Source organism: Petaurus breviceps, unplaced genomic scaffold (genome assembly GCF_028583685.1).
Source record: "Petaurus breviceps papuanus isolate PSGF00001 unplaced genomic scaffold, PetGlider_PUasm1.0 91133, whole genome shotgun sequence".
In the NCBI taxonomy this organism is placed as follows: Eukaryota; Metazoa; Chordata; class Mammalia; order Diprotodontia; family Petauridae; genus Petaurus; species Petaurus breviceps.
The window spans coordinates 72,384,059-72,398,305 of NW_027187419.1; the positions used below are offsets into that span (position 1 = coordinate 72,384,059).

The 14,247-nt window shown below is 37.1% G+C and overlaps 1 protein-coding gene across 5 annotated transcripts in view; it reads right to left on the reverse strand.

Annotated features, from left to right (window-relative positions):
• CCDC169 (coiled-coil domain containing 169) overlaps positions 1 to 14,247 on the reverse strand; it is a 98,644-nt gene that overhangs the window by 52,770 nt on the left and 31,627 nt on the right. For 3 of the 5 annotated variants that reach the window (XM_069079703.1, XM_069079702.1, XM_069079705.1), the window contains exons 5-6: positions 8,389 to 8,487; positions 8,139 to 8,192 (exon numbers count right to left, since the gene is read on the reverse strand). The exons of 1 other annotated variant lie outside the window; for it this stretch is intronic. In XM_069079703.1, the coding sequence (XP_068935804.1) occupies positions 8,139 to 8,192; positions 8,389 to 8,487 (153 nt within the window). Of the gene's footprint in view, positions 1 to 1,577; positions 3,427 to 8,138; positions 8,193 to 8,388; positions 8,488 to 14,247 lie in introns of those variants that run through there. One more of the 5 variants, XM_069079704.1, reaches the window with a different exon arrangement.

Sequence of the window (14,247 nt, forward strand, 5' to 3'; positions counted from 1 at the left end):
ATACCAAACATTAATTATTCATATTTTGTTACCTATTATTCCACATGACAGAGTTTTCTAGATAAAATTCAAATTTTATGTGCTAAAACTTTAACTTTTTTTAAAATAGAAAACTTTCTAAAATGTATCACACAATTTGCTTTCATTGATTCCTTCTTTTAGTCATTATTATGAATAATGGTCATTCTGGTCTTCTACAGATGAAAACATATATGGTATGAAACATGAATAAATGGGTACTAATCAAGGAACTTGCTTTCTTAACTAAATATTGATGCCTTTTGGTTATTTATCACACTTTCAAAAAGATGGAGTAATGGGTATGTAATTAGCTATGTGACCAACAGGGCAGTATAGCATGACTGTTTTTCTATAAAATGAACTGTTTATTCAAAGGCTACCACAACCTTCTATCAAGTGGTTTTCTTGGAAAGTTTCTTCTTTCCTGTTGCCATCAGCAGATTCAGCAGTTCATTACTCACTCATAACTATTACATCCACTACAACATCTTGTCAACTCAAACTTGCTCCTCATTTCTAGTAAATTAGTTGATTCAGTCTGAAGGAGAAATACTCTGCACTATTTCAGGAAGTTAAGAGTATTTAGAGAGGTATTTACTTCAAAGTCTATATATTTTTCAGTATCAGAAAATAGGAAAAAGTTTAAAGAAAGTTTAGGGACAGACAAAATTAAGCAAAGTCATTTTAAGGGATTTAACAATGAAAATGGGAGGTCAAGAAATAGATGAAAGGTGGGAAAAAAACAGCAAAAATTTTTATAGCAAATTAGGACAGAATAACTACCACTTTTGTTCTCTAACATCACAGTCCTAGTATACTGAGAGAGAAATTGAAGGAGCACTGAAAACAAAAATGGCCTCATACAGATGAGCTCCATGCTGAATGTGACACAGTTTTGAGGACCTTGAGAAACTGAGTCATAAGGTATCTGAAAGAGGGGAAGAAATCAAAAGTGTGTGGGGGAAAACTCAGACCCTATTAATCCCCCCTATCGAGAAAATACAAATAACTAGTTATCTGTATGCCTACTTTCATAAGATTTTTATGGATATAATCAATATTTATCCAGGAGATATTTGATTAGGATATAGGTAGGGAATAGGAAGGATTTCATAAACAATATTACACAGTAGACCAAATTTGTACCATCACACAACTGACTAAAAAACACAGAGCATACTGTTTGTAAAAAAGCATCTGATTGGGGCAGCTAGGTGGCACAGTGAGTAGAGTGCCGGCCCTGGAGACAGGAGGACCTGAGTTTGGATCCAGATGCTTAACACACACACACACACACACACACACACACACACACACACACACACAACTAGCCATGTGAACTTGAGCAAGTTACTTAACCCCAATTGCCCTCCAAAAAGCAAAAAAAAAAAAAGCATCTGATTTTGGTAAAACAAAATGCCATGTTATAGGTTCTCTCCTCTAACAGGGCTACCTCTTATGCATAAACCAATATTATATAAGATTTCTTGAAATATTAACAAAAGAGATAACCTCATTCAAACTACCTATGGTTACTAATAGGTAATGAGGAACAGGAAGACCCAATCTTGGCCTGTGAAGAAGATCCATTGCAGAGTTCAAGAAAAGGGATCCTCATAGACTGTGATATCCTCCACATGCTCCTGTTTGTATATGGCATCCTCCTGATTATATCAAACCCCAGAACACTGAAGAGTGCCCTAATGAGATCCACAATCATGCTGAGTTTGGGTCTGTTTTCACAGGCAAATCAAGTGGATGAAGAAAGCCCATCATCCAAACAATGATCTGTAGCTGAGTGAACAACCTGTGCGGCTCAGCCATCAGTATTTCTCTTGGACAGTCACTGAAAATAGAAGAGTTGGCCCCAGTTTAACAAGGGAAAGAGTGTAGAGGTTGGATTGCCTTTGAGAAATTGCAAAGTTCTTTTTGTGACCCTAAAGCTTCTCCCTGAAATAAAGACCCATCTTTTTAATAATAACCCATCTTTTAAAAATAACATTCTTTTGGGGTTATACCATTCTTAACCGTGGATCATGACAGTCTCCAAAGGAATGAACTGAAGAATTCTCAAACTTGTAATTGCTAGAATTTCTAATATTCAATAATATTCACAACTAAAAAAAACTGGTGAAGGTAAGAATCCTTATTTTATACCTGTTTCTAATGGGAATGCATCTAATATTTCTCTATTATGTTGACTCTGGGGGCTCATGGAAGAGATTTTTTTATTATGTTAATAAAAAATAGGGAGAGGTCTAATGGACTCGAGATATACAATCTTAGATAAGTCTACTGTATTAATTTCTTTTGTTGTACTACACATACTTGTTACAAGGGAAGCTTTTATTAGTTGGGGAAGGCTATGAACTTGACCTTTGTCCAATAGTTCCCTATTTGCATAGGGAACTCATGGATGAGAAAACTCCCTCCACCAATGCAAGTTATGATTATCTCTACAACTTAAAGTCTTAGGCACCCAGAGTGCTGAGAAGCTAAGTAACTTGTCCAGGGACACAAGCCAATGTGTGTCAGGGACCCAAACACAGATATTTCTGACTTCAAGGTCAGCTTTCTACGGGCATTAACAAAACATTTTAATGCACAGAAGAAAAAAAAGTGAAGAAGGGGACATAAGCATGTGGAGAAATTTTGTTACTAACTTGTTAGTATACACATATATGTATGTATGCGTGTATATATTTCTTTAAAAAACTGAATGTAACAAAGTCAATTTCTTATGCCATCCTATTCGAAGATTCATCTTTACATGTTGAAATGCTTGTATGTGCCAATGGTTGAACTCATAAAAAATAGGCTTAAAAATCCTTCTAGACTTAATATTTTTGTGTTTTTATTTTAAATTATCAATGCCATAGCAATCTTTTACAAAGGCTTTTTCCCGGCATCTATTGACATACAGTGATTCTTTTTTTTTTTTCATTTTTGTTTGTGTTTTTATTAGGAGGGGAGATTTTTGGGACCTGTGATTTAATGAGTATAGGCAAGGGAACTCATAATGAAGAAACTCCCTTTACCAATGAAGATTTGTACCTCTTCTATAACTTACAGAGTCTTAGAGAGTTGCCTAGGAGAACTAGAGGTTAAATGATTTGTCCAATCCTGCTCTTTCCAATTCTAAGGCATGTCATCTTTCCAACACTTCTTTAACTGTGGTTTACAACCCATGTGGGGTCACAAAAAAATCTGGCAACAGTAAAAAGGTTTCTGAACACACAATGACCAAAAATTAATTCAAAATCAAACACATAATGAATCCGAAGTGTTTCTGGCAGGGTTTGCCCATGTTGCATCATGCAACTTCACTGCAGCCTTGGTTCTGAACACACAACATGTGTGCTTTGCACTGCACATGCCATCACGCCCACACAGCACCAACGAACACTACCGAAACACAAAAAGGGTCGCGAGTGGAAAAAGTTTTAGAAGCCCTGCTCTATCCAATATGCCATCCCACCTCACTTTTTTGGATACACATTCCACATTTTAAAAATATAAGGTAGGTATTACTCATCCAAACGGACAGAGGGAAGCCACCTGGACAGCAGATATGTATCATAACAAATTATGTTTGCTTCTCAAATTTGTGTAGGAACTAAAAGGACCCAAGGGGCCCTTATAAGACATGTAATTGATCCACTGAACTAAGATAAATTTATGATGCTATTCAGTATGTCTTATGGTAAAGGTCTTTTGCCCCTTTGCAAATTTAATTTTTTAGTCAGGTGTTTTTAGCCCAGGGTCTGTGAGTATGTTATTTTTAAAATATATATTGATAACTATATTTCAAAATAATGGTTTCCTTTGTAATCTTATGTATTTTATGCATTTAAAAACATTACTCTGAGGGGCGGCTAGGTGGCACAGTGAGTAAAGAGCCAGCCCCAGAGTCAGGAGAACGGGAGTTCAGTTCCAGCCTCAGACACTTAACGTGTTAAAAAAAAAAAAAACACTAGCCGTGTAACCTTGGGCAAGTTACTTAACCACAATTGCCCTCCAAAAGGCAAAAACAAAAACAAAACAAAACAAAAAAAACATTACTCTGAGAAGAGGTCCATAAAGATTTGTCAGAATGCCAAAAGGGTCTATGACATAAAAAAAAGGTTAAGTAAATTCTAAATTCATCAAAAGTCTGAAATTTGTCTTTAGTTCTCCATTTTGCTATACCTAATGCCCTCATAATATTGGTGACAAATAAATCTGAGGTGGTGAAATAAGGTATCTGGTTTCTACTTGTCCTTTGCTACGTCTTTCAGTTTAACTTGACAAATAGTTGAGAGCTAGAGGAAAGCTTATCTGTCTAGATTAATTTAGAGGGAGCAGCCATGGAGTAAGGTTATAGAAGGCGAGGTCTAGCAGAGACTTACTGGCCTGGGCTATGAGTTCACATAGCAGACACTTAATAAAGGCATACTAACTATTGACTATGACTATGCACAAGTGATATCTCACTACTGACTCACTTTCAGGTGGATATCTGGAAATGGGAAGAATTAGAGAGCAGCTTCATGTATGTAGTAGCAGGACTTTTTTGAAGACCACATTGAGTTCCTTCCTGGAAAGGGCAGGCCTCTATCTATCTGATCACAATTCTGCCTACTATAGATCTTAAAGAGAATAAAAACACATTCCAGGAATTGACATTCTGAGACTCAACTTTACCAAGAATAGAAAAGAATGAAAAGAAACTAGGCCTAGCAAAATTATACAAGGCCAGTTTTTAATACTCCTTTGCCACTTCCAGGTCCTCTCCCCCTACCTCCATCACTTGGTAACCTCTCCTCCTTTCAGGTTCAAAATATGCATATCTACCATCCAATCAAAAACTTAGTAGCACTTGTCTACAGACCTCTAGGTCATTGCCTTTCCTTCCGCAGTGAATTCCATCTCTGACTCACAAATTTTCTCTCTTCCCCAACATTTGTCCTCATCCTGGGGAACTTCAACATGCATATTGACTCTCCTTCAAACACCCTAATCACTAACCACCTATTCATTACCTATATCTTACTCTTCCACTCCACCTGAGCCATATACAAAAGTAGTCATAGACTTGATCTTGCCATCACCTACAAATGCATCACTCTCCTTGTTCAAGGATTCCGGCACCTCCTTAATTTACCATAATCTATTGCCTTTTGTCTTTGTCTGCCTTCCCTTACAAAACCCCAGTCTTTGTCTTCACCAGGACCTCTAATCTCTTGACCCCTCGATTCTTTTCCAGGTCCTCAGCCCTGAATTAGTGGTTCTTTCCTCTTTTCCTCATCTTGAACATTTGATGAACTAGTTCAGTTCTATACTGTTCTCTTCTCTTGAGTCTTTGGCCCTCTTTTCATATCATCTATTGTGCCTGGCTAAGCCTCAGCCTTGGATCACTTCTACTATCTGCTTTTATTCCTACACACATGCTGCTGAATAAAGGTGGAGAAAATCACACAAATGCTCTGATTGGGTCCACAACAAATTTATATTACACAACCTCAACTGGAGTCTTCACTGCTGCTAGGCAATCCTTCTATATTTCCCTTATAAACACATTATCTCACTCCACAGCAGCTCTTCCAAATTTTTTCATTCCTCCTCTAACATCACATAGCTCCTTCTCACCTAGCTTCTCAGTTGAGAACCTTGCCTCATATATTATAGGAAAAAAAATTTGAGGCCATTTATTGTGAGCTCCATCTTCTCCCTTCTTCCTCATTTCATATCACTGAAATGTCTTCTGCCACTATCTCCTTCACTCCTGTCTCACATAAAGAGATGACCTCACTCATTACCAAGGCAAACCCCTCTACCTGCACAAGCAATCCCATTCCAAATCACCTCTTTCAGTAGATGCCTCCTATGTTATCCCTACTCTATCACTTATCTTCAATCTCTCCCTGTCTACTAGAACCTTCTCTACTGCCTATAAATATGCTCATGTCTCCCCCATCTTCAAAAACCCTCACTTGAACCTCCCATCTCCAAAAACTATCATCCAATATCTCTTTTGCTCCTTGTAGCTAAACTCATTGAGAAAGCTGTCTAATAATAGGTGCCTCTACTTTCTCTCCTCTCTCTCTTAACCTCTTAGATCCTGGCTTCCAACCTCATCATTCCACTGAAACTGCTCTCCCCAAAGCTGCCAATGATCTTTTAATTGCCAAATCCAATAGCCTTTTCTCAATCCTCATTCTTCTTGATCTCTCCACAGACTTTGACACTATTATCACCTGCTTCTCTTTGATACTCGCTTCTCTCTCTGTATTTTTGGGACACCACTCTTTCCTGGTTCTCCTCCTACCTACCTGTTCCTTCTCAGTCTCCTTTGCTCACTCCTCATCTAGGTTATGCCCTCTCAGCATGGGTGTTCTTTAGGGTTTTATACTGGGTTCACTGCTTTTTCTCCCTTTATACTATTTCACTTGGTGATCACCTCAGCTCCCATGGATTTAATTGTCATGTCTATGTCTAAATCTACCTATCCTGCTCTAACTTCTCTGATGACCTCCAGTATCACATCTCCAACTACTTCTCGAACATCTCAAATTGGATGTCCAGTTGACATCTTAAATTCAACATGTCTAAAATTGAACTCATCTTTCCCACTAAAATTTCCCCTTTCTAAACTTCCCTATTACTATAGGGGGCACCACCATTCTCTCAGTCCACCAGGCTTGCAACCTAGGTGTTTGTAATGGAAATGTAAATTTTTAAGATCTTCCCTGCCCCTAGGCTGAAGTGCACCTGGGGCTTGGGGTGGGAGGCTTGTTTTTCAGTAGATACTTTTTGATTGGCCTAAGGTTGTTACATTCTCTGACCCAGAAGGCTATATAATCCCTCATGTGAGGCTTTGCTTTGGGCCTCACTTTGAGAAGTGTTCTGTGATTTGATCAGATGAGACTCTGGGAAGCCATTGTTGAGAGTCCCCCCGCTTTGAAAAACCCAGATGCTGATTTGGAAACCTGTCTACTTGATCTGTTTCTCTGTCTTGATAATTCTGTCTGTATACTCTGAAGTTCGGGGTGCTGACCTTTTTCCCCTGAACTAGGTAAACGATACATATTCGACTGATTAAAGTAAGCTTGTTAACCAATTTTGAGTTGCTTTCCTTTATCAAAGCAGATCCAAGAACCTGTGGTGGCAGCCACCCTGGGGACCCTGGGGTGCTTGCTGCTACAGTGTTATCCTCAGCTCTTCACTATCTTTTACCTCCCATATCCAATCAGTTGCCAAGGTCTGTGCCCCAGCTCTTGAACATGCTGCTTCCTTCTTTCCTTTAATACTGCCACCTGGTGTAAGTCTTCATTACCTCATCCATGGACAATATCGTATTAGCCTGTGGTGAGCCAGCCTGTCTCAAGTCTCTCCTTATTCTATTCCATCTTCCATTCAGCTGTCAAAGTATTTTTCCTAAGGCACAGGTCTGAAAACCTCACTCCCTTACTCAATGAACTCCAGTGCCTCCCTATCATCTCCTGGATCAAACAACAAAATCCTCTGTTAGTATTCAAAGCCCTTCATTATCCAGCCTTTTCTGTCTCCCCTCCCTCTTTTTAGTCTTATACCTTTTACCTCACCCATGCACATACTCTTCAATTCAGTGACACTGGCCTCCTTGCTGCTTCACAAAGAAGACATTCCAAATCTCAGCTCTGGGAATTTTCTCTAATTGTTCCTTATGCCAGGAATGCTTTCCCTTCTAATCTTTCCCTAGAAACTTCCTGCTCTTCCTTCAAGTCCTAACTAATAGGACCTTCTATAGGAAGCCTTTCCCAATCTCTCTTAATTCTAATGCCCCCCCTTGTGTTATTTCCTAGTTAACCTATATATAGCTTGTTTGTACATATTTTGCTTATTTGTTTGCTTATTGTCTCCCCCATTAGACTGTGATCTCCTTGAGGGAAGGAACTGCAAATAAATTGGAAATGTAAAGGATTCTTTTAGTTGGGTAAATATTTCTGCTTCCCTTCCTACCTTCTATACTTAGATTGTCTGTTTTTTCTCAGTTTTAATATGTTTGCCTAGGAAAACAGTATCCTAGGAAAAAAGAAAACAAAAAACAAAGGCAAATCTGAATAAACTTAATATTCTAATGTGAATAATTGGTTTACCTGAGATATTTCTGCTAAATAGGCACGACGCTCATCATTGGTCTTATGGAAAGCCTAAATTAAAAATACACATTGAATTAAACAATGTTAATAATAACATTAATTAATAAATTTGAATTATCTAGGAACTTCTTAAGTTACATATTTCTTATAAGGATTTCATGATACTACATACTGTTTTCTATATAAGACATTAAATAGCATAGTAATATCTAAAAAGAGTTGTTTGTTGAATGGAATGAAAACAAACCTTTGATGCTTGTTCCAGTCTAAGCTCATACTCTTTTACTTGATATTCAAGACTTCGTTTTTCTTTTTCTAGCTGTTTAAGTAACTGACTTAAAGAATTCTGGAATTATAGAAAACAAATTTATCACATATATGCATCAATAATTACAGAATTTTGTACAACCTAGATTTTAAATTATATGCTTCAAATTTTGTATAGGAATTTTTTTCAATGCTAACACTATATTCAAAAGAAATACAGAGACATGCATTCAAAAACTAGTATTTTTAGCTGCTTACTTCACATTATAACCTTAACTTCTCATAGACTTCCTTTCTTTAAGAGATTTTTCTGGAAACTTATGGTTAAAATAACAATTTGAAAGGTAGTAGAGGAGCCTAGCTCCTCTCAATAGCAATAATATCTCAGAGAGAATCTATAATGAATAATCATAAAGAAAACCAAAGACAACAAAAAGCAAACTCCTTAACCCAATCTAAAAACTGTACAAAAGGCAGTGTGAAGCTGGCAGAAGTTGTTAGAGAGGTCACACAACAGAAATCAGAGCAAAACTCCAGTTAATATAGCTGAGGGAAGAGGCTAGAAAATCACCACAAACTCCTACCATAAATGGGGTTGGCAGGTAAAGGCTGGGAAAAGGGTCATTCCAGAGTAGACGGAATGATATATTGTAAATAACCTGAATTAGATTGTTGCAAGCCATTATGAGCTCCAGTAACCAGAGGCCTGAAGTCAAAGCAGAACAGAATACAGGGACAGACCTGATCCTAACATGTAACTGGAGAGGGAAACATTTCAAATGTACACTCTCTGGAGCACTATGAACAATAGCAATAGAAAGGGACAACCAAGGACCTAAAGACTGATTTTAAGGGGGTTTGTGCAAGAGGTCTGAGACCAGCACGATTGCCAATACCTGACTGGTTCTTCTCAGGGCCACAGAAAGAATAGAACCAATTCCCAGTTATGGCTTATTCAAGAAGATAGAGATTTCCTAAAGCCAGAAACTATAGTAGGAGACAAGAACTAAGGCAAAAGTTGGAGCCAGTACCAGCCATCCCATCCAGATAGGAATTGGTAGCAGACCCAGACTATAGAGGGACAGAATTTAAAAAGAAAAAGTTATGTCAGATCAATAATGCAAGAGTGGGCTGCTGTGAGCACAGAGTCCCAAATCCAAGAAATGGGGCTGGAAATATGAAAGAAAATAGCAAAAACAATGAAGAAATTGCATGGGCTAAGAGAAGCCAAGAGGCAAATCCAGAAGAGAGTAATTCTGTAACAACTATAATCAGAGAATTGGGGGTAGGGGAGGGGGGAGAATGTCTTGGCCCAAAACTCTGTATAAATAGCTGAAAAAAAAAGAAAAGTTTTTTCCTTAATGAAATTATAGTTCAAGAGGAAAAAGTTGTAAGAAAAATAGAAAAGCAGAAATTTTTACTTAAGTAGTAGACTCCACAAAAAATAAAATGGAGTAAACATAACTCAACAATTTCATGAGACAAGAAATATTAAAATAAAGTCAAGACTTAAAAAAATATAAAGTACTTGACGATGAAAGATAACTAACCTGGAAAACAGGTCAAGGAAAAATAATTGATGAATCAAGATTATCTCTTAAGGGGTGGCTAGGTGGCACAGTGAGTAGAGCACCAGCCCTGAAGTCAGGAGAACCTGAGTTCAAATCTGGCCTCAGACACTTAACATTTACTAGTCATGTGACCTTGGGCAAGTCACTTAACCCCAATTACCCTGCCCTCCCCCTCCAAAAAAAAGAAAAAAAAAGATTATCTCTTAAGATGGCAGTATGAAAGGTTATACAGAAATCCAGCTCTTCTCACATACTGCCTAATTAAAATCTATGAAGGCCACCTGATCAAATAATGATTGAAAGATTCAAAGAAAAATAATAGTAATATCTCTCATCCAGCTTATGATTGCGCGTGCGCGCGCGCACACACACACACACACACACACACACACACACACACCATTAATGTGTGGGGCTCTTCTACCTGGGAAGCCATCAGGAGTATGGGCAAACAATTCAAAATCTGCTAGCATTCTGATTAGACACACCTTCAGGGACACCTGAAACCTGCCCAAAGTGCTTCAGGTGGGTCAGAGACTCCAAATACTTTGATACTGTGACCACTGACATAGGGCCAGAAATCTGCAGTACTCTGACCTGAGATACTATAGAGGTCCTTGAAAACTGATGCACTTAGAACCCATAGGATACAGGGGGAACTGAAACCTGTCAGGGTTTTGAATACAAACACAACACTGAAGTTGGAAACCAATGATAGGAGCCCAAGACATTGAGCTCAGCACAAAAGGGGGCAAAGCCTGGCCCTGGCCCTATGTCTACACATAAGAAACTGAGACTAGAGGTAGGAGTAAACACAAGAATACACTGAACAGGGGTGGCTATGTAGCACAGTGAACAGAGCACCAGTCCTGGGAGTCAGGAGGACCTGAGTTCCAATCCAGCCTCAGACACTTAAAACTTACTAGCCGTGTGATCTTGGGCAAGTTGCTTAACCCCAATTGCCCTAAAAAAAATAAAAGAATACACTGAACACTATGATGAAATATTATAAGCCATTTGATGTTCATGAGATTTGAAAACCAAAAGAGTGTAACTCTTCATATCAATTACAAGAACAACAGAAATTGCTTGGACCCCATGCCTGCAAGTCTACGTGGAAATACATACACAAGAGATTCTTAAAAATCAAATTATAAATGAAATAAGAGCTCTGGATGACGGAATTAGAAAGAGAATAGGTTGGAATAGAAGCAAGAAATTACCCAAACAACAAACTTACTAAAAATAGAAACAGAGACCCCAACTCAATGACCCCATGATAGAAAAAAAACATTAGAATAAAGGCAAAAGCATGAAAAAAATAGAAACAAATATAAGTTATCTTATTTAAAAAACAACATAAAGAAAATATCTGGAAAAATATATGACAACAATCATTTAACTATTAAAATAATGACAAAACAAAAAACTTGGATATCATACAATTTCAAGAAATAATAAAATGAAAACTGATATATAAAAATGAAATACTGATCTATAAATATGTAATATATTTAATCATAATAAATAATCAATAATAATTAATAAATATTATGTATTTATTATATATAAATATAATATATAAAATGAAAATGGATCTATAAAAATCAGAAGGCAAACTAAAATAAAATTTATGAGTCACCTCCTAAAAGTAATGCCAAAATGAAAATATTCAAGAATATCATTGCCAAAATACAGAACTACTAGGTCAAAGAAAAATATTTCAAGCATCCAGAAAAGGAAAGAGTTTAAGTACCAAGCAACCACAGTCATGATTACACAAGACTTGCCAGTAATAATGATAAAGAGAAGAAAATCTTGGAATATGGCATTACATAGGACAAAAATGAAGGCTTACAATAAAAAATAACCAAACTAGCAAGATTCTTTAATGACTAAAAGTCTTTCAATTATTCCTGATGAAAAGATAAGTGCTGAGTAGAAACTCTCAAATGCAAATACCAGAATGCAGAGAAACCTAGAAAGGTAAATACATTTGGGCAATTGGAAGGGGCTAAATGATGGAGAACTTAGATTCTAATGTAGGGAGAAGAGACAAGTGTCCTTTCAGAACCTTAATGTCTTTAAGGGTAACAGTAAGAGTTAAGACAGAAGGCACAGGAACTGATTTTGTTCAGCTTCAATGGTTTTAAGAGGAAGGAAAAGAGAGAGAAAAAGAAATATATTAGGGAATGAGGGAGAAGGGGGCAGAACTACTTTCTAATTATTGGGGTGTAGGAGGAAATTACATAAACATGGAGAAAGGTATAGGAGCAGCAGGCATTATATGAACTTTACTCTTACCTGAACCAGACAAATGAGGCTTGCATACACATATACACACCAAAGAGTTTGGTCCAGAAATATTTTAAAGTCAACAGAGAAATAGTCAAGAATAGTAAAAGAATGGGAATATAAGACAGCACAAGAAGAAAATAGCCACAACCAAAACAAATTTCAACTCTCAAGGGCAAATCACAAATGAAGCAATAAAAGGAAGGCAGTAAAGGTAAGAGTAAGTGATTGGGGTCCATGCAAGGAGAAGAGAGGAGTTAAAGTGGAGTGAAAGCAGACCATTTTAATTTTGGACTTTTGTGTTGATCACATTTTTTCTCTTTTACCACCTCCTTCTTCTTAAGATACAATACAATAAACATTGATGAAGTGCCTCCTGTATGCTAAGCACTGTGGCAAACACTGGGAATATAGCTTCTTTCTAAAGGGGATAGTTGGGGGCAGGGAAGGAAGGAAGAGATGAATAGTTGGATTGGTACAGCACTAAATTTGTGAATTAACTTATTTAGTGTAATTTTTATAGGCCTAACCATAAATGGCTTTTTTTTTGAGTAGGAAGACCTCCACATATCAAAGAAAAATGGTTCAAATCATACAAGGCTATTCCTCATTCAAGAGAAATTTTTTTTTAAAAACCCGCAAAATTAAACCATGACAAACCATAGAAGTAAAAGTAATTAGTTTTCACTCCAAAATAATTTATCATGAAAATTTGAGCTTTCAGTGAGAAAAGAGAGATTTATTCAATTTCAGCAAAAGGGAGCAATTAGATGCTTTTGGGTCTTTCCCAGGTTGTCTCTTTTATTATTACATTTCTTCCAGTGCCCTATTATCCCAATCATGTTCTGTGTCCTAACCATAACCTGCAATCTACTCCCAAATGCTTAGCTAGGCACTACCCTTCTTTTAAAATTTTTTTTTATTTTTAATCTATTTGTTTTTAGTTTTCAATATTCAATTCCATAAGGTTTGTTTTCTTCCCCTCTCTCCCTTCTCTCTTCCCAATATGGTATGCAATATAATATGGCTCTACACATACATTCCTATTAAACACATTAGTCATATTGAATAGAAGAATTACAATGAATGGCGAGACCATGAGAAAGAAAAAACAAAACAAAACAAAACAAAAAAGAAAATAGTCTGCTTCACTCTGCATCCCAACTCCATAGTTCTTTGTCTGGATGTGGATGGCATTTACCATCATGAGAACTTTGGAATTGTTTTAAGTCATTGCGTTGTTGAGAAGGGCTAAGTCTATCAAAATCAGTCATAGCACACTGTGGCTGTTTCTGTGAACAATGTTCTCCTGGTTCTGCTCACTTCACTCAGCATCAGTTTATATAAGTCTTTCCTGGATTTTCTGAAGCCTACCTGCTCATCATTTCTTTTTTTTCCTCTTTCTTTCTTTTTTTTTTTAAATGCTTTATTAACTTCTGATTTACATCGTTCGTTTCCGCCAGATTTTGAGTTACAAATTTTCTCCCTGTTTTTCCCCCACCCATCCCCCCAAAACAGCAGTCCCACAGGATATCCCCACCTCTGATCTGCTCTCTCCCATATTTTCTCCCATACCTGTTTCAACTTTTCCAGTAGGGCATGGTGGATCTCTGTATTTTCCAATTACATGTAAAACAATATTGATAATAGTATATATATATATATATATATATATATATATATATATATATATATATATATATATAAACATTTGATTTTAAAACTTTGAATTCCAGATTCATTCCCTTCCTCCCTTATCACCCACCCTTACTGGGAAGATAAGCAGTTCAGTATAGGTTGTACATGTGTGGCTAATGCAAAACAATAACATAGCAGATATATTGTAAAAGACTGACTATATTTCCCTCCCTCCTATCCCACATCCCACTTGTTCTATTCTCTACTTTGATCCTGTCCCTTTTCAAAAGTGGGTGCTTCCAACTTCCCTCCCCCCCCAGCCTGCCCTCCCTTCC